Source organism: Vombatus ursinus, unplaced genomic scaffold (assembly GCF_900497805.2).
Source record: "Vombatus ursinus unplaced genomic scaffold, bare-nosed wombat genome assembly UNPS02014809.1, whole genome shotgun sequence".
NCBI classification, from domain to species: Eukaryota; Metazoa; Chordata; class Mammalia; order Diprotodontia; family Vombatidae; genus Vombatus; species Vombatus ursinus.
In genome coordinates, this window is record NW_020954587.1 from 18,325,684 (window position 1) to 18,352,354 (window position 26,671).

A 26,671-nucleotide genomic window follows, 5' to 3' on the forward strand; every position below is an offset into this window, starting at 1 on the left:
CCTCTAGGCTTATTCTTAATGTAGCCCACAAATGGGTAGTATTTGTCACTTGGTCTTCTAAGTCTAAGCCCTTCCAAACTCTGTAATGATATTTTTCTTAAATATTTCTTTTGAAATGATTGGAAAACGATAGTCACTTGTGCTGCTTTATCCAAAACAGCAATTCATTCTACGTAATTTTCACCTTCACCTCTCGGTGTGTTCCTATGTGGGAAAGATCCACAAATAAAGACTAATATGGTAATGCTCACTATTTTCAGGGTTCGAGGGAGACCTTCTTCCTTATGTCTGTCCTCTTTTCCCAATGTTACACTCTCTTCACAAGGGCATCTAGTCTGAATGTGACCATGTTCTCTGCAGTTGTAACAGAAGGTAGACCTGTCATCCTTGACTGTCTCCTTTGTAGTCGGACCATTACTTTTCTAGATAGCATGGTTTTGTCCACAATTCTATCTCTTATCATTAAAAAAAAAGAAAAGTTTCTTTGGTCTACTGTTTGCTGGGGGAGGAGCTGGAAGGCTTTAGAAACTAGCCATCACATTGACTTCAATTCAATCCTACCTATCCAGGTAGCTTCCATAGCTTTTAACCTGGCATCACCCACAACTGGCCACTTGATAAATGCTTTTTTAGGGGTACTGTTTCCTGGTGAGCTTTGTTATTGCCATACTACACACTCTCGAGAAAAGAGACATTTGCTTTTTTTTTAAATTTTTGTTGCTTCCTTCAACCATAGTTCATTTATTAGCCCAATATGCACTGCATCATCTGTAGTATTGATCAAGTTATAAATGTCCCTTGGTTGTACCTCTCAGATGCTGCTAGAGGTTCCTATCAAGTTAGCAGCTAAGGATGACCCAAGGAACTGTATGGTGATAAGAATAAACTATCTTAAGGACTGATTCATTCTCTCTGCCTTTAATGACAAGAAATGTTATTATTTCCAAAATGGTTGAAAAGAGAAGGCAACATGGATGGTAGGAAAAAACCACTGTTCCAGGAGTCTTGAGGCCAGTGTTCTAGACCTGTCTTGGCCCAGACCTGCCTATGTGGCCATGGACAAGTTACTTTTCCTCTGGCATTTAGTCTTTCCACCTGAAAAATAAAGAGGCTGGAATAGATTATCTCTAAGTTCCAGCCAGTTTTGACATTCTATGGATCCAAGTTGTTGTTAAATAAGGATAAACTTCATATCTTTCTACTTACATCCTACCTTTCTCAATCACTATTTCCAGAATAAATCAAGAAAAAAGGTTTCCTTACTACCTACTTTCATAGACTTTAGTAAGGGAGGAAGTCCTGGAGTCAGGACAGAATTGAATTTACATACTCCCTCTGATTCTTATTAGTTGTGTGATTATGGCAGGATCACCTAAGGCTTATGAACCTCAGTATTTATCATCATCATGATAATATCACCTATCTCCCAGGATTGTTGTGAGGATCAAATGAGATACTTGTAAAGCATTCTGTAAACTTTCAAGCACTGTACAACATGTGTCATAGCAATACCTTTAGGAACTTCCTCACAGGGTTGTTCTGAGAATCAAATGAGCTTATATGTAAAATCCTTTGCAAATCTTAAAGCACTATAAATATCAACTTTTTTGTTCCATTTTGGGCACTAATGTACTTTGAAAGAAGGATGAATTTTGAAGTTATCAATCAATTTCACAATTAGAAGTAGCAAACTTTGATTAGACTCCAACAATAAAATACATATTTTTCCCTTTGTCCACTAGAAAGCACTTAGGGCATTAAAGAGTTAGATTAAATTGAAGATGTCCAAAACAGAATTCATCATCTCTCCAACAAGCCCACTCTTTTCCCTGGAATCTGTATTTTTGTTAGTAACATCATCCACCTAATGACTCAGGCTTGAAACCTAATAGTCATTCCTTTCTTTCTCTGCCACCCCCACCAAAGTTCCTACACTCCGGACTATTTGAGTTGCCCACCATGAAATCAAAGTTTCAAAAGTTCAAATCAAATATTTCTCCCTTAACCAATTCATGAAAGGTACTATTTAGTACATAAAGAATTCCAATGGAGACTGTAGAGGAGGGTATCAGTTATGTTTCACACACCTCCTAGTTTGTGAAAGAAAACATTCAAGATAACTTACATTGCATTTGCATTGAAGATTGATTCCACTCGCATGCTAGCAGTGTAGTAAAATGGATAGAGAGCTAGATATGGGATCAAGAACAACTGGGTTCAGATCCAACCTGTTACTAAGTCACTTAACCTCTTATCCAGTTTTCCCATTTAAAATATGGGGTCAATTGTGCCTCATAGGGTTGGAGTTAAGATTCAAATAAGAAAATGGATGAAAAGCACTTCACAAACTTTGAAATACCATGTGAGTGCCAATTATTAATGAATAATCTTGTCTTGCAGTTCCTTTCTCAAAAACTTTCAATGACTGGCAGCTAGGTGTAGCAGTTGGACCTGGAGTCAAGAAGACCTGAGTTCAAATCTAGCTGCAGACACTTATTAGCTGTGTGATGTACAAATTGCTTAATATCTGTTTACCTGTTTCCTCAAGTATAAAATGGAGATGGTAATATCACCCACCTCCCAGGATTGTTGTGAGGATCAAATGAGGTACTTGTAAAGCATTTTGTGAACTTTAAAGCACTATACAAACTAGTTATAATGAATCTCTACTTAAAAAGTCTAAATTTTTTAATCTGACATTAAAGGCCTGCCATAGTAAGGCGCCAACCTAACTTTCTTGCCTTCTCCCCTACACTGCTAGTCCTATGTACATACTCCATACTCAGGCAACTGTACTCATTTTCCCTTAGCCATAACCTATACATACATGTGTGTATGTACATACATATATACATATTTATGTATACACATCCATTTTACATATGATTTTTTATTTTTAGACTTCCTTCATTTATAAGTATAACTCTCCCTACTTCCCTACCCAAATTTCTCCCACCTCACATACCCAGTTACAAAGATTTAAAAAGAAATTTTTAAAGGCAGTTCTATAAAACTAATCAATGCATCTAATGAACATGACATTCTATGAATGTGCCAGTCAGGTGTCTATCTGCAAAGAAGGATGGAGTATATCCTGACTTTTCTAACCTCTATTTACATTTATGTTGTTCATACGGCCTCTCCTGCTTTCTTCACCTGTCAGAAGTCCTCCCTACACATTAACAAAATAACATCTCCTCTATAAAGCTTTCTCCGATGTGACCTCACCCTCCTTTGAACTGTCATGACACTTTGCACCTTTGTTATGTCATTTATCATATTCTGCTTTGTTTCAATGGCATACTTTGTCTTTGAGCAGGGTTGTTTATCCACCTTTGGTGTCCACCTCTTACGCAACCCTCACCTGAGGCTCCAAAAAACTGTAGTATTCCTAGCAGCCACAACCTGATAAAACCATTTTGGCAGATGAGGTAAACGAGGTTGAGGGTAACCGACAGGACACAAACATGTTGGTGAGTTTGGGGGTGTCTATCCAAACCATATGAAGACTTCCCCTGGCAGAACAGGTGAATATGAACAAATTGTTCCAATGGGCCATGAAAGTGGCTGAAGCAGGCACTGTTGAGTGCTTAGAACTTGGTCAGGCATTGAAGATGCTAAGTTCATCCATTGTATCCCAAGCCATAGCCAGTCATCTTGATTTTTGTCTTCAATGACTCTGAGAGAAGCCAACAACTGCATGCAACTCTCCTTCATTTAATCTAATTCATGGGCATGTCAAGACATCACCCTGTGATGTCACTTGTCCTCTTCAAAAACGAAGGACAAGGAACAACAGTACTACTTTGTCTTCACCTATCCTCTCATCTATTCCTCACCAGATTATAAGGTGTTTAAGGGCAGACTAATCTTGCACATAGTAAACTCTCAACACATACTTACTGAAATCTATTGTCCAGAGTAGGAAAGGAAAAATTAGGCAACATTCTTTCAGTTCTCTCACACCATTTGTTTCTCACCAGCCTTGCTCTTGGATATCAGCCTTGGTAGTGGTACTAGTCCCTTTCAAGCAGCAGACCCTCATTGCTGACAGAGGCAATGGTGGCCTTATTGGTTTGATATGTTTATGTGAAGTTCAGTGAACGTTTAATCTTTTGGAGAAATCCTAGTTACGTGAGTTTCTTTTGTGGTATTTGCCTTTCTTTTATTAGAACAAAGATGCTTTGTTACACAAACTTTAAATCCTCAACACAAGTGCCACCTCTAAGTCATCTTGAAAATCTTCTTTCACAAAGCAAAAAGTGTATGAAATACAATGATACCTTCCTATTACAGTTTCCATTGGAATTCTGTGTGCTAAATAGTATCTTTCATGAATTAAGGGGAGAAATATTAGCTCTTTGGTTGCACTCATTTGTATAAAAAACATATTTCGACAATTAGTCATGTTGCGAAAGAAGAATCAGAACAAAAGGGAAAAACCACAAGAAAGAAAAAAAAAAGGGACAGAAAATAGTATGCTTCCATCTGTATTCAGACTCCAAAGTTCCTTCTCTGAATGTGGATAGTGTTTTCCATCAGGAGTCTTTTGGAACTGTCTTAGATCATTTTACTGCTAGGAACAACTAAGTCTATCAAAGTTGTTCATCACACAATGTGGCTGTTACTGTATACAATGTTCTCCTGGTTCTGCTCACCACATTCAATATCTGTTCATGTAAGTCTTTCCAGGTTTTTCTGAAATCTGCCTGCTCATTATTTCTTATAGCACAATAGTATTCCATTACATTCATATACCATAACGTGTTCAGCCATTCCCCAATTGAGGGGCATCCCCTCAATTTCCAATTCTTGGCCACCACAAAAAGAGCTGCTATAAATATTTTTTGCACATGTGGGTCTTTTTCCCTTTATGTTTTCTTTGGAATACAGACCTAGTAGTGCTGTTACTGGATCAAAGGGTATCCACAGTTTTATAGCCCTTTGGGCATAGTTCCAAATTGTTCTCCAGAATGGATTGGATCAGTTCACAACTCCACCAATAATGGTTGCATTAATTTTGACACTGGTCACTGCTTAACTCTGGGTAAAGCAATGACTTTTTAAAAGGGGGCATAAGTGGGAAAAGACATGTTTTCATAGAATGCTGGAAATAAAAAACACCTTAAAATCACTCTCACTTGGTCGATAAGGCAAAGCCCAGTGAGGCGTACTGATTTACCCAAAGTCACAGAGCATGTTAGGACTATAAACCATGTCCCATGACTCCTACCTCCAGTGTTTTACTCATCACTACTCAAAGATTAATAAAGGTTAGAAGAGCAGTAGCACTGGACAATGACCCATGTTTGCAAAATTTCTTCTCCTCCCCTATTTAATGTAAAATAATGGGAAAGAGTGGCCATTATCAAAGTAAACATGCTGTTGTAACACTTGCGGAAAAAAAATGGCAAGGGATCTTCATATTATTAAATTTTGTATTACCCAGTGTTTCTAAGCATGCATATGGGGAAGAAAGGATTACAAATTTGTCAAATATTTTGTGTGCTGTCACATTTCAATATTAGTATATTTCAATAAATACTGATGTTAAAAGTGTGAAGGGAAGTAGAATGCTTATCTCTGGGAATTTTTCTTCACCCAACCTTGTTACACAGAGCCAATTATTTTTGGCAGTGAGCATGCACATTGAGTTGTGCTTTGTTTATGAGCAAGTCAGTTCAGTTTGATGTTTTACCTAGTATGAGGTTAACCATTATGAACTATAAAAGAACACATTTTCTCCTATTTGTCTACTCCTAACTTTATTTTATTAATTACAAACATTTTAAAGTTTACTTAGTTCCCTGAATCTAAGTATGTTTACTTCTGTAACATGACTTTTAATTGATAAATTTTATGCAATGTTTATGTGTTGAAATATCCTTATAGAGATGCTAAAAACGGTCTTCTGTGTAGTTTGAAATTATTTAGTAAAGGTTCTATATCTTCCTTTTTCTCTTTCTTCCTTCCTCTACTACATGATAATTTTACATAGATGATAAGACTGCATGGGTAACTTCTATTAAAACAGGACTTTAATACTACCACAAATCGCTTTTTTGAAACCAATATTAAAATCTCCAGCTGAGATCAAAAGACAGACTTTTATTTCAGACACTCCCAATATTCTATCCTTAACAGTTAATTTTCTTTTTATACTTTCTAGATCTTCACAAGCACTAGAAAGAATGTTTACTGTGGACACCAAGCAGAAATACATTTGATGGTCGAAGAGTCTTGAGATATCTTAAGGAGGAACAAAAATTTGACATGCCATATTTCACTTTGTGTTCAAGAGGTTTTAATAAAGATTTGATTTTCAGGAACTTCTTGCTCTGTATAATATAATACATTTAACTTTACATGAAGCTAAGATAAAAATAAAACTTTCTTACAAATTATATTTTCCAGTGGTTTTTTTTGCAGTAAAAATAGCTGCTACATAAATCCCTCCTGATCTCTGAAAAGGAGTTGCATATTTCCAAAAATAGAGTTCCTATTTTAATCAAACAACATTAATTGGGAACAGGGAACCACATAGGAGCGGACATGTTTGAGGCAAGGAGGACGGGATAAATACAGTTAAACCAAAAAATAAGTCTTGAATATAAACTTATTGAAAGACATGCAAAGAAGTGGAAAACATAGCGTTTATCAAGAAAAGTACTGCTTCTTAGCTAGCAACTTCAACATTAGAACAGAAACCACAAAAAGGTCAGTTATGCCCCATACAATAGTTTTTTGTAAAAATGCCCAAATATACAAACTATTTGCCAGATAATAGTCATGGCAAATAATAATAATAACCTTCTATACCTTTTTCCATGTAGGAATATATTATGTATGTTTAATACACATTTCACAAATTTCCTCCACCTGCCCTTGGCAGATTAAATATTTTTCTAATGTTGTAGGTACTATTAAAATGAAAGATTAAACATTGGTTAGGTCTGTGTCCTTCCTGGCTCCTCTTTCAAGCACACTTAATAATTAGTTTAAATTACAATATATAATTTCTGTTAAATAGCACTGCTAGAGGTTTTCAGGAAGAGCCATAAGTTTACAACAGTATACAAATACTATCCATCCGAAATGGCATTATTTTTTCCTCACTTGTTGAAGGAAATGCTTTTGCATCTGCTGCACCTGGTTCTGCAAGACAAAACCAAAGTGCTCGTGATTTCCCAGCACATCTTTGCCTTAAAAATAAAATTCTTATGTGCAACGCTTTCATCCAAGAGAGAAGAGCATTCCTACTTTATCTTTCTTGAGTTAAAAAGAAACATAAATAACATTTTGTCACTAGGCTTTTGAAGCAAGGAGCTGTGCTGACTTCCATGTTTCTCAGTGAGGTGACTGTTTCAGAATCATGATTTTCAATGAAACAAGTCCACTGCTTCCTTTTATATTTTCCGGGGCTTACAAAATTTCTCCTTTTTTAAGGTTCTTATTTTGCAGCACTTGCCCTTTCCTGAAGTAGTCAGTCAGTATAGGGAGTCCACAGTGGCACCCCATTCACAGTATATGTGGAGCATGGCCACGGCCTCTTGAGGTACAGACCCACGCACTGCTCAGTCTTCTGTGTCTGGCTGCACTCCCAGCATGGCGTGAAGTTCTTCTGCTGTGTACCCAAGAAGATTCTGGAGGTCACACACAAAGCGATACACGTAACGTTTGCCAGATGTCTTGTGAATGATATTCTTGTCGTAATAATAGCGGAGGCCCCGGCTCAGTTTTTCATAGTTCATTTTGGGCTTGTTTTTCCTCCTCCCCCACCGTCGGGCCACCTTTTTATGAAAAGAGATATGAAAAGGAATGCTTAGATTCAAGGGAACTGTATTCTCTAGCAAATTTTCTAACTTGTTGTTACATATACTTTTTCTGGGGCTAAATAAGCTCTATCTTAGCAAATGCCAAATTGTTAAGAGGGGGGAAAACCCACAGCAGACCAGAAAGCTTAGAACTAGGACAATGCCATATTGATTTTCTTCTGTGTAATGGAGTGAACATTATTAGGACACTGTATCTCAGTGTTAAGATTATCCTTTGATGGAGGATACTGAACCCTTCAGAATTTTGACAGATATTTTAGAACGAATCTTTCCTTTGACCTGTCTCTCTAGAGATGATATATATGCTGGAGGCCAAAGAGCTGTACTTTAGGCCTGAGATAATAGCTAATAAGTGTGCCAATGTATTTTTAAGATGTAACACTACTAGAACAGGGTTGTATTGGTACATCAAGGCAGGTGCTTAAATTCTGGACTTAGTATCCAGAAGTTATTATTTTGCCTAAAAAAGTGCTAGATTTTCTAAAAACACTTTTCAAATGATGCGACAACAAAACATTTAACTCTGCTACATTAGTAGTTGCAATTGTGAAGGGGATATAGCTAAAACTTAAAGAAGGGATGATATGGGTACATGGTACATAGCAAGCACTTTAATGCTTGCTGACTAACTATTTCCAGCTATGAAGGCTCTAGGGCAGGTAAGGACAACTTTAACATTCTTCACATACACAAATATTTTTAGGTTAACTTTTTTCTGAAGAGAAGAAATTCTATATAAGATAAATATTTTAAAAGATTATTCACAAAGTCCACCTTTATTTTTAATTGGCTGGATTGTTTAGTTTGTATCAATAAAATGACAAAATCAAAAGGCTTAAGAACAAAAATTTCCCTATAACTATGAATATACTGTAAAAGCCTACATACTTCATCTGGGTCAGCAAGTTTAAACTCCCATCCATCTCCAGTCCAACTAATGAATGACTGACAAGATTTGTCTGTTAATAACTCTAAAAGAAACTGCCACAGCTGAATAGGCCCGCTTCCTAGAAAGAAAGAAAATAAGAATAAGGAAATATTAATATAGCACACTTCACTAGACTTTCCCACACAGATAACAGATGTTACTGTAACTTTAAGAGCCAAATGGAATGCTATAGAAATGACAGTTTTTAACTGTCAGTTTCTTTAGCTTATGAACATGAAGAAGAAACTTAAGAGATTTTATTTTGTATCTTGAGTTAAATGGTAGGACTGTTTTTAAAAGAAAGCAATCAGTCAGTTACAGTGATGGTTGTACCATTGATTGACTATAATCTTTTTCACAGCTAAATATAAACAATTACATTTTGTTATTGATTACAATGTTAAATTGTATATCTAGCAAATTTAAAATGTATTTAATACTAGGAGATTAGGGATTCTGACATAGAGAAAATTATTAGCAACTGCTTATGAGGCTTTTCTAGGTTTAGAGATTTTTCTAATTTACTAAATAATCTTTAATAAATTGGGACTCTGAGCTTAGTGAATAGTTGAGAACTATGCTGAAATTTTATTAACTAATGAGGAAATATATAGACATAATCCTGGATTGCCTTAGATAAACTTATATATAGAAATAGGTCAAGACGAGGTGACATAAAATTAACTCCAAAAACTGATATATTAAAAAAAAAATCTCCAACACAACAATCTTTCCATGAAGGTAAAATTCTGAATTAGGCAAACTGAGCTAAGAGGAGCACAGTTTTAGTCCAAATAGCTGCAATGGATTTGAATGTAAAATATAAAATCACTAAATCTTTTAAATGGGTGGGTCTAACTGTTGGTGGAGTTGTACACTGGTCTAATTATTCCGGAGAACTATTTGGAACTATGTCCAAAGGGCTATAAAATTGTACATACTCTCTGATGCAGTAAAAATACTTCCAGGTCTATATCCCAAAGAGATAAAAGGAAAAGGACCTACATGTAGAAAAAATATTTACAGCAACTCTTTCAGTGGTGACAAAGAAATGGAAATTGAAGGGGAACAGCTGAACAAATTGTGGTATATGAATGTAATGAATACTTTTGTTCAACAATCAACTGTGAAAGACTTAGCTACTCTAGTCAAGACAATGATACAAGAAAATACCAAAGGACTCATGATGAAAAATGCTATCCACCTCTAAAGAGAACTGATGAACTCTGAGTGAAGATTGAAGCATACTTCTTTCATTTCTTTTATTTTTCTTGCTTTTTTTTTTCCAACATGGCCAATATGGAAATGTTTTGCATGACTTCACATATATAACTACTATCATACTTCTTGTCTTCTTCAATGGGTTAGGGGAAGGGGTAGAGGGAGGAAATTTGGAACTCTAAATTTTAAAAAATCAATGTTAAATAAAGTATATAAAAAATAGCTGGGTCCAGAAACCTCAAAATTTGTCTTCTTCATCACTGTATTTTCCCATTCCTGGTAGAGAACATTTGCTTTCCTATTCTTTTGTCTTCCCCTACTCTCCACCTCTCCCCTTCAAAACTTTATTATCCCTTGTACCTTACCTTAAAACCTTTCCCTGCTAAATCCAAGTCTGGTTTTTGGAGAAGATACTTCCCCTTTATCTGTGATTAGTCTCTTATCTTCTAAACCAGGGTTTCCTAGCATGCTCCCTCAATCCCCTTTTTGTCATGGACCCTTTCTCAAAAAATGCATTTTAAATGCATACACAGGATTACAAAGGAAATAAATTATTTTGAAGTACACTTATTAAAATATTTTTTAAAATGCAAAGACTGTACGATAGTAACCACTGCTCTAAAGAATTGGAAATTGAGAGGATACCCATCATTTGGAGAATGGCTGAACAAGTTGTGGTATATGAATGTGATGGAATACTATTGTGCCATAAGAAATGATGAGCAAGTAGACTTCAGAAAAACCTGGAAAGACTTGCATGAACTGATGCTGAGTGAAGTGAGCAGAGCCAGGAAAACATCACACACAGTAACAGCCACATTGTGCAATGACTAACTTTGTTAGACTTGGCTTTTCTCAGCAATGCAATGATCTAAGACATTTCCATCTCATGATGGAAAATGCTATCCACATCCAGAGAAAGAACTATGGAGTCTGAATGGAGATCGAAGCATACTATTTGCTCTTTTTTTCCCCCTTCTGTTTTGTTTCTTCTTTCTTGTGGTTCCTCCTATTGATTTTAATTCTTCTTTACAACATGACTAATATGAAAATATGTTTAACAGGAATGTATATGTATAGCCTATATCAGATTGCACGCCATCTTGGGGAGGGAGGTGGAGAGGGAGAAGGAGAAAATGTAACACTCAAAAGCTTATGGAAATAACCTATATTGAATTGTTTGCCTTTTCAATGAGGGTGGGTGGGGAGGGAGAAAGGGAGAAAATTTGGAACCCAAAGTTTTAAAAACACATGTTAAAAAAAATTGTTTTCACATGCAAATGGGAAATAAGAAATACAGTAAATGGGGTATAGAAATCTATCCTGCCCTACAGGAAAATACAAAGGAAATGGGCTAAGAGAAGAGGGGGTGAGATAGAAGGGAGGGCAGATTAGGGGAAGGGGTATAGAGAATGCATGCCATCTTGGGAATGGGGGAGGGATGGGTTGGGGAGAAAATTTGGAACTCAAAATCTTGTGGAAGTGAATGTTGAAAACTAAAAATAAATAAATAAAAAGAAAATGAAGCGTGAACAACAACAACAAAAGCTTATGGACGTGAAATGCTGAAAACTAAAAATAAATTAATTAATTTAAAAAAATAAAATAGGGGTCCTTGATAGCAAGAATTGTCTTGCTCTTCTATTTATAACCTCACTGATTAGCAAACTACTTGGAATATAGTAAGGGCATAATAAATATTTATCTAGCTCACTGCATTCCAAAATACTCTTGTTCTCAATCACAGGATTGATGTTTCTGGAAAAAAAAGATTTAAGACTATCACTCAACAATAAAATTTCTCCATCTTACCCAAAGGGTAATGATGTGGTAGCTTTCTAAACAATGTATTTCTTAAAATACATAACCACACACAATAAAAGGTTGAAAGAGCAAGTTACCTGTAACACTGCTGTTAGTACCTCTGAAAAATTCTGTTTTGGAATTGGTTCTATCTATCTATTGATCTCTCTACATCCTTACTTTTAGAAGAAGGATTAGTTTGGTGACTGAGAAATACTACTTTAATCTATAGAGTGGGATTTTAAAAAATGTTTTAATCTTTGGTAGTTACGGTGCTTTACACTATATATAACCAGTGTATGAAGAAAACATAAACATATAAGAGGGAAAAATAAGGAAATGCAGAAGCATTAGAAATATTTTGGTATATAAAAACAAAGTAGTTTTAAAATTGATCCCAAGAGCAGGAAGGGTTTGAAAGAAAACTTTAAAATAGGTTTGGATCACTGTTTTAATTCCAAGAAAGTTCAATAAGTCCTGTGTTATTTGGGACTGGCTTTGTAGTCTCCCTATGCCAGCTTGTTTCCTTTGAAATTCTTTAAGTGGGTGAGTCAGTGAGAATTCCATGTATCTAAGTCCTCCCTAAAACCTTTCCTTTTCAACTGACCCAAATAGAAGACTATTAATTTTTATCCATTACATTTAGCTTTCTATATCCTAAAATTCCTGCAAGATTTTCATTTTTAGAATTCAAGTATGTGATCAGAATGTAAATAATAATGTACTTAAACTAGAAACATCCTTTATAAACATGGAAATATAGCCTTGCAGGGAATTAGAAGAGCAAAAAAAGTCTCAGCCTACAAGCTCTAGGAGGTTACAACACTTGCCTGTAAAGCCAGCAAGAATGGCAGCTGGTATAACTGGTTTGCCTTGTTCTACTGGGTCACTTCTTTCTTGAATGTAATCCTTGAAAGACATGGTAGGTTTATTCAGGCAGAGGGACTGGTTGCAGTCATCTTCAAAGCTTTCAAATGAAGGCACACGCTGCACATCCAATAAAGATGACTGACTATTCCATGACTGTAGTAGAGAATCAGAACTTTCAAAACTGTCCTTGCCATTCTCAACAGAATCATGTTTTCCTGGCTTACCTTTTGAAAGACAACCAAAATGCATATTTTCATTCTTATGAAACAATGGATCAACCTCATTAATTACTGTACCCACTTTATTTGGCTTAGTATTTGAGTTGATGCTCTAACCCTACTGATATATAGTTTAAAAATGTTCAAGTGTTTTAGGATGAATGACTCAGTGGTATATTCTTTAGCTCTATGAATTACACAAGTTGAACTGGGAACTAACCCATAGTAAGTGACAGGGAGAGCACAAAGTAATCTAGAAAATCAGCAAGTGCTTGCTTGATTCCTAATCTAGTGGCTGAACACAAAACTGCTTATTAAGAAAATCAACCCTATAACTCATTTGTCTTCTTAAATGATTTTCCTAAAATCCAAAACCCAAAACATATTTACACAAAAAGGCATTTCAATCTTACCAGGATTATTGATGAGCAAATTCAAATTGTTTCCTGGGAAGTCTGGATTCACTGAGCAGTAGTTCACACTTATTGTGTCAAGTCGGGATTTGGAATATAACTGAAACTCCTGCTCAGAACTAAGAATAGTAGGTCCTGTAGATGACTGACACAAACTATCCAGGAGGGTTGTTTTGGTACAACTTTGTGTCTGCATTCCATATGGCAGCTGATCCATACTACCTCCTGAAACATATCATTGAAGAATACTGATACAGCAAACAGTAATACTGTCTTTATCTTAACTTTTCAAAACCCCAAACCAAATACTCTTCATCTTGTCATTCACTATCCTAGAAAGCCACAATCTAATAATACCATTGTATTTGTGAAGAGGTTCCAAAAATGAAAAAAAAGATTTCACCAGGTTTTTCAACCTTTTAAAAAAACCATTTATCTTCTCATCCAAAGGAGACTTTGCTGAGAAAAGGAACTAGCAACTAGTTTTCCCCAGATCTAGAACTTAAGTGTTATTTCTTCTGGGTGGGTAATATTCCGTTATTGTGGGAGAAATACAATTTTCTGGAGAATGATGTAAACTAGTTTGCTTCAGTTCAGTTACCATGTGATTTCAGATCTGGAATGGATGACTACTATATTGGTACTATGAAGACTTTAACTGTTAAGAATTATGAAATATGAGGAAAATCCATAGGAGGTTGTGAAATATTCACTTACATAGATTTTTTTAGGGTGGAGAGGAAATGGACAGCTGATTGTCATTTCGATGTTACATCCTAGAAAATTTAGGCTTTTGATTGACTGGAAATGAGAGGCCTGAATAGATGACTTTCTGAAGTCTTGCATTCAATTATTCTAAGATCAGACCACCAGGAGTATTTAGTCTTTCAAAGAAAGAGTTTAAGATAATTCTGGGCTTTTTAAAATATGAAGGCTCAGAACATATTTGAAGATGACTTTCTGAACTGGGCCTGCCAACTGTGATTCCTTGCTTTTGACTGGGTTTTATATTTCTGACTAAGGTTAACAAAGTCATTAAATTCTATTTCCAGTTATAGTAATTGTCCAGATAAGATCTCATATTACAGAATCCCAATCTAAAATAAGGCACACATAATGGAGCGATATTCTGAAATGTAAAAGCAATTAGACTAACCTAATGAATTACTATTGATCCAGTGAGGCATTGAGGTGAGATGGGAATTTTCTGCATAGAGATCTTCTGCTTTTTCTTGATTCTCTGAAAAACCAATAACAATAGCCAAAAGTTCAAAGTTAGGCACACATACTGCAAGACATTATAATGTGCGTGCATGAACACACACACACAGGCTTGCACATATATATATATATATATATATATATATATATGTATATTTTTACTTACACATTTACTTACATATATAAAAAGAAAGAAAATAATTAAGTCTTCATGTCATGCTTGCAAAAAAAATCAGTTTTCTAAAACACACACACACACACACACATCAGGGATTTTGAGATTATGTATTCAACCTGAATACTTTTGAGTAAGGAAAGACTGATAAAATGGAAATTAATGTGATTAGTGAAAAAAAAAAAGTTACAAAAAATATGATACTGCTACCACAATGGTGTAGGCTACCAACACTACTTCACACTTAGACTACTGCAATAGCAATAAGGGTTGGTCTCCCTGCCTCAAATCTCTCCCCACTCCAGTCCATCTTCTACTCAATTGTCAAATTGATCTTCCTAATGCACAGGTCTATCCATGTCATTCTCCTATTCAATAAACTACAGTAATTCCCAACTACCTATAAGATCAAATATAAAACCCTTTTAAAATCCTCAATAACCTGGCCCCTTCCTTCCTTTTTAGTCTTCTTACACTCTATTCCTCTCACATGCTCTGCAATCCAGTGACACTGGTTTCCTTGCTGTTTTTCACACAAGACTTTGTGAATTCATCTCCCGAGTTCATGCATTTTCATTGGCTGTCTTTCAAGCCTGAAATATTCTCCCTCCTCATCTCTGCCTCCTGGCTGCCTTCAAGTCTCAGCTAATATCCCATCTACTGCAAGAAGCCTTCCCCAGTCTTCTTTAATCTTAGTGTTTTCTCCTGAGTTTCTTTCCAATTTATCCTTTATATCTTGTTTCTATATAGTCATTTGAATAGTACCCCCCTTACACTATGAGCAACTTGAGATGAGGGACCTTTTTTCTTTTCTTTGTATCCTCAGTTTTCAGCACAGTGCTTGGTACATAGTAGATGCTTAATAAATGCTTCATGACTTGAAATGAGTTTTTTCATAAAAAAAAATTATGTGTCTCTCTCTAGTATGTGTGCATACATATATATCTATGTATATATTTATGTGCTCAAGTATGTGTGTACATACATACACATATACACACACCCTGATTTATGTATCAGTAAAGATTCCTTTGCACAAACCAGTTTTGCTGCTGCATCATCATCAACAGAAATAAGCATTTATTATGCATTTACTATGTGTTAAGGGATGTAGGGATACAAAATGCAAAAACACAGTCCCTACCCTCAAGGAAACTGAGAAAGAACAGTCAAACAGGAGGAAAATTAGGAGAGATCAGTGAGGCAGCAAGGTGGTACAGTAGATTAAGTGCTGGAGTCAGAAAAATCTGAGTGCAAATCTGGCCTCAGGAACATGGACAGAACCAAGATGGTGGAGTAAGGCAGGAGCTTTCCTGCTCTCCCAAATTCCCCTCCAAACAACTTTAAAAATAGCACCTCAAAATGAATTCTGGAATAGTAGAACCAATGAAAGGATGAGGTGAAAGTGGAGCACAGTCCAAGGCAGATAGCCCAGGCAAGCCAGCAGCAAAGTCCTGCACATGGCACAAGTCAGCAATAAGGCCCAAAGCGACACCCCATCTCCCACCTAGGCACAAGCCAGCTGTGATGCCAGACACAAGCCAGCGGCAGGCCCCACCCCAGGAAGCTAGTGCAAGCCCTGGGGACAGCTGAATCAGCAGCAACCATTCCCAGAGCTCTCTGACCACAGATGGTAAGGGGGCTAGACAACTAGTCAGAAGGAGATTATAGTGGACACTTTGCTGGCACCAGGTACAAGTCTCTGTTGCACTGCTCACATGGAGATTGAGGTCACAGTCCTAGGGCAAAGAGAAGCAGTAGCACACTGGAGTGTGTGGGTGCAGAGGAGCGAGGATCCCAGTTACAGGTCTAGGCTGGAAAAGAGTGACTGTGGTCCCTTAAAGACTAGAGTACAGACCAGGAAAGCATTGATCACACCTCTTCTTAGATCATACCACCTTGGGAGAACTGAAAACTTATAGATTCCCAGAATTAGCTGTGAAAACAGCACCAAGAAAAATCTGAAGTTTGGGACAGTACCACATCCACCCCAGCAGCAGAGCCCAAACTTTAACATATAATTAAAAGTCAAGAAATAGGCTGGAAAATGAGGAAACAACAAAAAAAGAACATGACCACAGAAAGTTAAATAGTGACAGGGAAAGTCAAAACACAAACTCAGAAATGTCAAAAACAGCTACACTTAAGCCTAAAAGAAAAATGTGGATTAGTGTCAGGCCCAAAAAGGATTTTAAAAATCAACTAATATAGGTAGAAGAAAAATTGGAAAATGAGAGTGATGGCATGACAGAGTCATGGAAAAAGAGTCAAGCAACAGCTTGGTAAAGGTAGCACAAAAAAATGGAAAAAAGATAATAGAAAAATTCAAATAAAACAACTCACTAAAAATTAGAATTGGTCAAATAGAAAAGGAAGTCAAAAATCTCACTGAATAAAACAATTCTTTAAAAATTAGAATTGAGCAAGTGGAAGCTAATGACTTTATGAGAAATCAAGGAATCATAAAACAAAACCAAAAGAATGAAAAAATAGAAGACAATGTGAACTATCTCACTGGAAAAACAACTGACCTGGAAAATAGATTCAGGAGAGAGGGTAAAACAGAGATTGAAAGAATCTACCAATTACTTCCTGAAAGAGATCCCCAAAGGAAAACTCCTAGGAATATTATAGTCAAATTCCAGAGTTCCAAGGTCAAAGAGAAAATACTGCAAGCAGCCAGAAAGAAACAATTCAAGTATTATGGAAACACAATCAGGATAACACAAGATTTAGCAGCTTCTACATTAAGGGATCAGAGAGATTGGAATATGATATTAATAGGTTTAAAACCAAGAATCACCTACCCAGCAAAACTGAGTATAGTCCTTCAGGGGAAAAAATGGACATTCAGTGAAATAGAAGACTTTCAAGCATTCTTGAGGAAGTGGATTTTTAATGAAACAGAGGCTTTTCAAACATTCCTGATGAAAAGACCAGGGCTTAACAGAAAATTCTATTCTCAAATAAGAAACTCGAGAGAAGCATAAAAAGGTAAACAGGAAAGAAAATCATAAAGGATTCAATAAGGTTAAAGTTAAACTGTTTACATTCCTACATGGGAAGAGGATACTTGCAACTCTTAAGAACTTTATCATTATTAGGACAGTTAGAATATACATAGAGAGTGTGGGTGTGAGTTGACTATGCAGGAATGATATAAAAAAAAATTAAGGGGTGAAAAAGAGAGATTCATTGGGAGAAGGGGGGAGAGGTAAAATGGGGTAAACTTTCTCACGTGAAAGAGCTAGTAAAATGGAGAGGAAGACAGGAAGTGGGGGTGGCTGACAATGCTTGAACCTTACTCTCATTGGAATTAGCCCCAAGAGGGAATAACAAAGCACTTAGTTGGGTATAGAAATCTATCTTACTACACGGAATTAGAAGGGGAGGGGGAAAACAGAAAGGGTGGGGACTGACAGAAGGGAGAACAGGAAGCAGTGGTCATAAGCAAAACACTTCTGAGGAGGGTAAAGAAAGGAGAGAGAGAGAGGGAAGGATCAACAGAGGGAAAATAGAATGGAAGGAAATATACTTAGTAATAATAACTGTGAAGGGTGAATAGAATGAACTCACCTATAAAACAGAGGTGGATAGCAGAGTGGATTAAAAATCTGAATACTACAATATGTTGTTTACAGGAAACACACGTGAAGCAGAGACACACACAGAGTAAAGGTAAGGGGCTGGAGCAGAATATTATGCTTCCGCTGAAGTGAAAAAGCAAGGAGTAGAATCATGATCTTAGATAAGGCAAAAGTAAAAACTGATCTAATAAAAGAGATAAGCAAGAAAACTACTTCTTGCTAAAAGGTACCATAGACAATGAAGCAATATCAATATTAAACACATATGCACCAAGGGGTAGAGCATCGGGATTCTTAAAGGAGAAGTTAAGTGAGTTGTAGGAGGAAATACATAGTAAAACTATGATAGTGGGGGACCTCAACTTTCCCCTCTTAGAACTAGATTAAATCTAACCACTAAATAAACAAGAAACAAGTTGTAAAAAGAATTTTATAAAAGTGAGATATGACAGACCTCTGTATAAAAATGGATGGGAATAGAAAAGAATATACTTTTTTCTCAGTTCTACATGGCACCAACACAAAAAGTGACTATGTATTGCATAAAAACCTCACAACCAAATGTAGAAAAGCAGAAAAAGTAAATGTATCCTTTTCAGATCATGATGCAATAAAAATTACATCCAATACAGGGCAGTGGAGAGACAGATTAAAAATTAATTGGAATCTAAATAACCTAATCCTATTGGTCAAAGAACAAATCACAGAAACAATAATTTCATAAAAGAGAATGACAACAAGGAGAAAAGATACCAAAACTTAAAGGATGCAGCCAAAGCAGTATTAAAGGGAAAATTTATTTCTCTAAACACTTACATCAATAAAGTAGGGAAAGAGCAGATCAATGAATTGATCTAAAAAAAAAACTAGAAAAAGAACTAATTAAAAATCCCCAACTGAACACCAAATTGGAAATCCTGAAAATCAAAGCAGAGATTAATAAAACCGAAAAGAAAACCACTGACCTAATAAATAAAACTAGAAGCTGGTTTTATGAAAAAAAAACAAAACAAAAAAAACACCAATAAAATATATCAACCATTGGTTAATTTGATTATAAAAAAAAGAAAACCAAATTACTAGTATCAAAAATGAAAAGGGTAAATTCACCACCAATGATGAGGAAATTAAAGCAAATGTTAGGAGCTATTTTGCTCAATTATATGCCAATAAATCTGACAATCTAAGTGAAATGGATGAATATTTACAAAAATAAATTGCCTGGATTAGCAGAAGAAGAAATAGAATACTTAAATAACCCCATCTTAGAAAAAAGAAATTGAACAAACCATCAATAAACTCCCTGAGAAAAAAATCCTCAGGGCAAGATGGATCAACAAGTGAATTCTATTATACTATTCGGAAAAATGAGTAAAAAAGGAATCCTGTCAAATTCCTTTTATGACACAAAAATGGTGCTGATACCTAAATTGGGAAGAGTGAAAACAGAAAAAGAAAACTATAGACCAATTTCCCTAATGAATTTCAATGCAAAAATTTTAAATAAATGCTTACAAAGAGTGATATATTACAATTAAAAGTATTATAAAAACTTAGTACCGATGAAGGAAGATGCTATTCACATCCAAAGAAAAAATTGTTAAATGTATAGTTTTACATTGAACCTTGTTCTTATGTTGTGCTGTGTATATAGAAATGTTCTTTTTTTTGTCTTTTTGTATTTAAGTTCAAAATGAATGAAAAAAAAAAAGGAATGTAAGTCATTCCTTAATTGATAAATGGTCAAAAGATATGAACAGGGGGTTTTCAAAGAAATCAAAGCTATCTATAGTCATATGAAAAAATGCTCTAAATCACTACTGATTAGAGAAATGCCAATTAAAACAATTCTGTGGTACCACCTCACACCTATCAGAGTGGCTTATATAAGGAAAAAGGAAAATAATGGATATTAGAGGGGATGTGAGAAAACTGGGACACTAACGCACTGCTGGTAGAGCTGTGAACTGATCCAACCACTTTGGGAAATAATTTGGAACTAAGCCCAAAGGGCTATAAAATTCTACATACCCTTTGACCCAGCAATACGACCTCTAGGTCTGTATCCCAAAGAGATAAAAAAGGTAAAGGACTTGGTTGCACAAAAACATTTTTATCAGCTCTTTTTGTGGTGGCAAAGAATCAGAAATCGATGGAATATCCATCAACTGGGGAATGACTGAACGAGATGTGGTATATGATTGTAAAGGAATACTACTGTGCTATAAGGAATGATGAGCAGGATACTTTCAGAAAAACCTGGAAAGACTTACATGAACTAATACAAAGGGAAGTGAACAGAACCAAGAGAACATTGTACACAATAACAGCAATATTGTACAATGAGCAACTGTGAATGTTACTCAACTATTCTCAACAATATAATGATCCAATACAATCCCAAAGGACTCATGACGAAAAATGCTATTCACCTCCAAAGAAAGAACTGATGGAGTCTGAGTGCAAATTGTATCACACTATTTTTCATTTTATTTTCTGTAGAATTTTTTTTGTGTGTTTTCTTTCACAATATGACTAATATGGAAATGTTTTGCATGACTACATATGCATAACCTATACAAAATTGCTTATCATCTCAGGAGGGAGGGAGGAGGAAGAGAATTTGGAACTCAAAAATTTAAAAAACAAAAGTTAAAAATTGTTTTTACATGCAATTTGGGAAAAAAAATTATTTTAAAAAAATCTGGCCTCTGACACTTACTATGTGACCCTACCTTGATTGGCCTCAACTATAAAATGGAGATAATAGTACCTACTCACAGTTGTTGTGAGAATTAGATGAAGTAATATTTATAAATATAAAGCACATAGTAGGTGGTATATAAACGATAATATAAAACACACACGCACGCACGCACACACACACACACACACAATTGGAAAAATCCAATTACTCCCTTTCCAGGGGTCAAGAAGGGTAAGTACTGAGAAAGGCCATTAGATTTGATAATTAAAACCACTGCAGATAACTTTTGAAGAGAGCTGTTTCAACTGAAAGAGTAGGACAGAATCCAAACTACAAAGGACTTAGAGAGTGAGAAAGGAAGAAATGAAAAGCTTTCTTAAGGAATTTAGCCCTCCCCTGAGCCATGAATAAAAAAGGGGGTGGGAGGAAACAATTCAACAAAACCAACTAATACATCAAACAAATCTGACATTAGTGTAATATTCAACATCCATTGCCTCCTCCCTCCTCCCACAGGGTCAAATAAAGGGAAGGACTCTTCTTTGGAGCCAAGCCTGGTCATTATAAATTAATAGCACCTAGCTTAAATGGCTTTTTTTCCCATTTACATTGGTGCAGTTGTGTATATTGTTTTCCTTACTTTACCTTGCAACAATCCATATACATCTGTATTCATCAGATTTTTTCTTTTACAACTTAGTTATGTTTCTCACATTCATGTGACACAACTTATTTCATTCCCCAATCGATCGGCATCTACTTTGTTTCCTATTCACTGCCACTATAAAAATGCTGCTACAAATTTGCCCATGTGTTTGAGGCCTTTTTTTTTATCATTGACTTCTTTGAGTAAATGACTAGCAGGGGGCATTTTATTTATTTTCTTGATATAATTCCTAATAAGGCCAATTATTTCAAATACAATAAAATACTCTCAGTTCTCCCAACCTATCACTGAAATGTGGATTCAGTATCTCTCTTCACTTGTTCTCAGAAGTAAGAATGTATAGGAGATGACATGTTATTCTTCAGGTACCTTTAATCATCTGCTCCAGGTGCTCCCAAAGAATGTCACCCACAAAGTCAGGTGCTAGTTCCAGAAATCGTTCCTTGCCAAGATTACATAAGACTTGACCATTCATGATAAATTTTTGGAAGTTTACATCCATCAGACTGAATTCATTGGTAGCCCAAAAAAGCCACTGGCATACCTGCTCCTCTGTCCAAAGCCAAGGATCTACATGGGGGGAAAAAAGGATCAATGGGAGACAGCATAGAAAGAACACTGGAATTGAAGCCAGGCCTGACTCCCAGTTTCAACAATTACTATCTGTGTGAATAAGGACCCGTCATTGAATCTCATTTATAAAATGGGGATAATACTACTTGAATCTCACAGGCTTGTTACAAGAGAAGCACTCTATAACCCTGAAGTATTAGATAAATGTTATTATTACTGTTGTTGGAGTGGGAAGAATTTAAATGAAATTAAAATTTCCTCACTGGTAATACAAACCACTCATTTCATACAATCCAAACATGTTATTATAGATTTTTTTTAAAGGTGTGCTGTCATTAAAGTACTACTATGGAAAACTCTAAGAATTAAACATCCTACCAACAACTCAATGATTGTTTAGTCTCACTCTATACTTGCTAGTCTTTGAAAAGCATCTTAAGCATCTCTTTTTAAAATAAATCTAGACCAAAATTATTTAATTCAATAGTGGTTGGTTAAGATGGACTGCTTAGCTTCATTTTACACACTGAAAACTGGCTACAAAAACAGGCACTTACTGTTAGGAATACCAAGGCGACACTGTTCCTTTGTGAAACCACTAAAAGTGGCTTTTAAAGCTTGACTCATAACAGCCTTACTACATGGAGTTAGCAGGGGCAATTCACAATTGGTAGGCTCTAGAAAGAAGACAATACAATCACATTTAAAACATGAGCTTGTAATAGAAAATTAGAGTCTATTGGCAAATACATATAAGATTCTAAAGTAAAAAAAAGAGCACACCCACACCCACACCCACCCACCCCTTATCAGAAAACAGCAGTTTTGGCCATGAAATTTTTACATCAATCTATCAAAAGCATTTAGTAAAAGGCCTACTATGTGTCAGGCACTAGGTATACAAAGACAAAAACAGAAAAACCAATCAGAATGTTGGAAATATACATCGGTTTATTTTTCTCTCAATTTCTTCAACTATATAACCTGGGGATAATAATAGTACATCTACCTCACAGGGTTGTTGTGAGGATTAAATGAGATAATAATTGTAAAAAGTGCTTAGCACAGTGCTTGGCACAGAGCAGATGCTATACAAATGCTTATTTTCTTCCCTCCCTCTTCCCATTTCTCTATGAGGGGATGTATTTATAGTGCTCCAACACATTTTATTTGTCATAATTCTTTCAAGCTAATCCCAATGGGCTAGGCCTATAAAGGCAAAATATCTATATGAGACATATATAAAAATTAATGTAATTCAAGAAACAGAATAGGTCTAAAGTTACTGCAACCCTAACAAATTCCATCTAACTACTTCATCAGTGAAAGGGCCGTCCCAAACGAGCTTTAAAAATATAGATTATTGCCATTGTGTGTAAGCACTGTAATAATTTTTACTTTTCAAAAACCTCTAAGTGAATGAGGATGAATCTATGCTGACTTGCCATAAACTTACCAATATAGAATCATAGGATGGTAAGAGTTAGAAGGGACCTTAAGGAGATCATCTAGTTCAACTCATTCTGTAGAGCAGGAAAACGTGGCCTATGGAGGTTATGTGACTCAAGATAGTCATTGGCAGAGTCAAAACCAGAACCCAGGGCTAAATAGGATCTGCCTCTCAAAATAACTGCTCACATGGGGAAGCTAACTCCACACGAGTGAGGATAAATCAACTGTAATCTATCAATCCTCCAAAAAACAACAAAATCAAAACCAAATTTTAAATGACAATGGGTTAGAAGCATCAACTTCCTACATGAAAGAAAGTTTCCATCAATTAGCTCCATCTGCTAATTCAGTTACATAAATACTGCTTAATTAAATATATCAATATCAATATACAAAGAAATCAAAGTATCACAAGCTTTATTATAACATCAAAATCAAAGAAACCTACATTCCTATATATGACAATATTTTTACTAAGCTGAAATATCTAAGGAGACACAATTAAAGTACACATCTATATTTTACCCCAACTAGAGAAAATTACACATGATTTGTGAATTGTGACCAAGAAATTACCATTAGCAACTGAATCCAAGCCTGTCGGTACCTCTTGAAGTGTCTGTTCCTCATTGAGTGAAGGGAAAAATCCTTCAAACAGTGAATCTGTGCATTCAAAGGTATCAAAAGCTGGTTGACGCTGCAAAAGTAAATTATAAAAATAATTAAAATACAATGTTTGATTTACTTTTAATCTAATTGAAACTGTTAGTCATGTCTCACAAAATGACTGAATGGACAACAGAATGGCTGCTATGAAATTCTGGGGGAATCAATTACCAATTAATAACGAGGAATACTGACTTTACCTTGTGGTACTCCTACATAAGTTTTTAGGAGGCCAAAATAACCAAGGCTCTTATTATATAGGTTGTATGTACCTATTTTTATACATTTTCCCCTTGCCCTAGTAGAATGTACCTCTAGTACATAATAATGTAACTGGTACATAGTAAGTGGGGCGGCAAGGTGGAACAGTGGAAAGTGCTCTGGGCCTGAGTAAGGAAAACCTGAGTTCAAAAAAAGCCTCAGACAGTTACTAGTTGTGTGACCCTGGGCAAGTCACTTTAACCCTGTTTGTCTCAATTTCTTTATGTGTAAAATGAGCTGGAGAAGGAAATGGTAAACCACTCCAGTCCTTTGCCAAGAAAACTCCAAATGGGGTCATGAAGAGTCAGATACAACTGAAACAACTCAATAACATGTAAGCAGGTAGTGAAGGCTTGTTCATTGATGGACATATTTTATTATAATGTCAAGGGTTATTCTGGAATCCAAATAAAAAAATCATAAGCAAAATATATAATAAACCTAAATAATAAAATATTGAATATTAGCACACTAAAAGAGTCTTTCGATACATTCGGGTTCAAAACAGTTATATTTTGGAGGTTGAAAAAAAGAGGCTAAAATTTTGGAGAAACAAATACATGAAAACAGAACAGTCTCATTCTGTATTTTTAACAATATAGCATTTTTACAATTGTTAAGTTCATAATGAGAAATTTAGAAACTTTAAAATAGAAGACTTCATTACTGGTTATAAAAGAATTAAAAATGAAGTGAAGATAAGAGTTAGTTCAGGCACTAGAGATATTAAAAAATTATTCAAGTCAGCAAATACTCATAAGATTCAAGCATTTGTAAATGACCAGTACATTTAAAATGTTTTCTTTATGAAGATTTCTGGTCTCTGGAAACTGCTACATCTAGTGACAACAAATACTGACAAGTATATCTAGTGACAAGTTTACTCATGTTTAACTCTGTATGCTTCTTCAACAAGTTTACTCATGTTTAACTCTGTATGCTTCTTCAAGGATTACAGTTAGACTTTGCCCAATAATTTCCAGTGGCACATAATACAGCAAAATATGAAGCAATATATGAATTCATTTGACCTTCAGTAACATGTCAACTGCCTGCTATGAATATCTCTTCCTGAATGTCCTATAGGTGCCTTAAACTCAGCAAGTATATAAGAAAACTCATTATATGTTTTCCCTGTCTCCCAAACTGAAACTGCCTATACTCCAAACTTTCCTATTTCTGTTGAGGGCACCACTATTTTTCCAGTCATTTAGGTTCATAACTCTGGAGTCATCTTTGACACTTCCCTCTTCCTCACTCCTGAAAAACAATCAGTTGTCAAATCTATTTTGTATTCTAGCTCTATGACATCTCTGACACCCTCTTCTTTACCTACAGCCACCACACTGGTTTGGGTGTTCATTACATTTTGCTCTGGATACTTCTTGCATCTAATTTCTCCTCTCAACAATTCTTCTTCCACACAGCTTCAAAAATAATCCTGCTAAAGCACAGCTATGATCTTGTCACTTTCCTGCTCAAAAATCTTCAGTTGCTTCCCACTGCCACTGAATAAAATACAAGCTGCCGTCCACAATCTGGCTCCTAGCTTTTATTTCAATAGATGTCTCCCTTTACGAACTCTACATTCCAAGCAAACTATTTTTTAAACCCAATAGTCAATCTCCTGCCCTCATTTATTCACCCCCATGGCTAGAAGTATTCCCTCATTTCAAGTTCTTGGAATCTTACCAGTTGTTACTGGTTTCTCTTTCTTCAATTTTCCTTGTACTACACTCATTTTGTACATTTTATATCTGCCCATTAAAACATAAATTCCTTGAGAGAAAGGACTTTGTATTACTAATATACCTAATCTGATGTGTTGGATAAAGCTATATGTTAACAAATAACTGAGCATCTAATTATACTAATGGGATTTTTGTCAATACTTAAAATGACGGGAAAGTAGATTAATTTTATGAAAAGATGAATCTCCCAATCGAGATAGAATAAAAAATAAGAAACGAAAAACTTTAAGGTATGTTTCTATTCCTATTAATCTATACTAAAATTAATGAAATGTAATTTTCTTTTATATAATCTTAAGTGCATCTCTGAATGTTACTTTAAT

General features: G+C 35.5%; 1 protein-coding gene across 1 annotated transcript in view; it reads right to left on the reverse strand.

Annotated features, from left to right (window-relative positions):
• Positions 1–6,281: 6,281 nt before the first annotated feature.
• Positions 6,282–26,671, reverse strand: part of ETS2 (ETS proto-oncogene 2, transcription factor) — a 34,643-nt gene continuing 14,253 nt past the window's right edge. Inside the window, exons 3-10 of the mRNA XM_027875602.1 lie at positions 24,247–24,367; positions 22,776–22,895; positions 22,015–22,215; positions 14,445–14,528; positions 13,289–13,513; positions 12,618–12,881; positions 8,724–8,842; positions 6,282–7,790 (exon numbers count right to left, since the gene is read on the reverse strand). Of these exons, the coding sequence (XP_027731403.1) occupies positions 7,575–7,790; positions 8,724–8,842; positions 12,618–12,881; positions 13,289–13,513; positions 14,445–14,528; positions 22,015–22,215; positions 22,776–22,895; positions 24,247–24,367 (1,350 nt within the window). The 3' untranslated portion in view covers positions 6,282–7,574. The remainder of the gene's footprint in view (positions 7,791–8,723; positions 8,843–12,617; positions 12,882–13,288; positions 13,514–14,444; positions 14,529–22,014; positions 22,216–22,775; positions 22,896–24,246; positions 24,368–26,671) is intronic.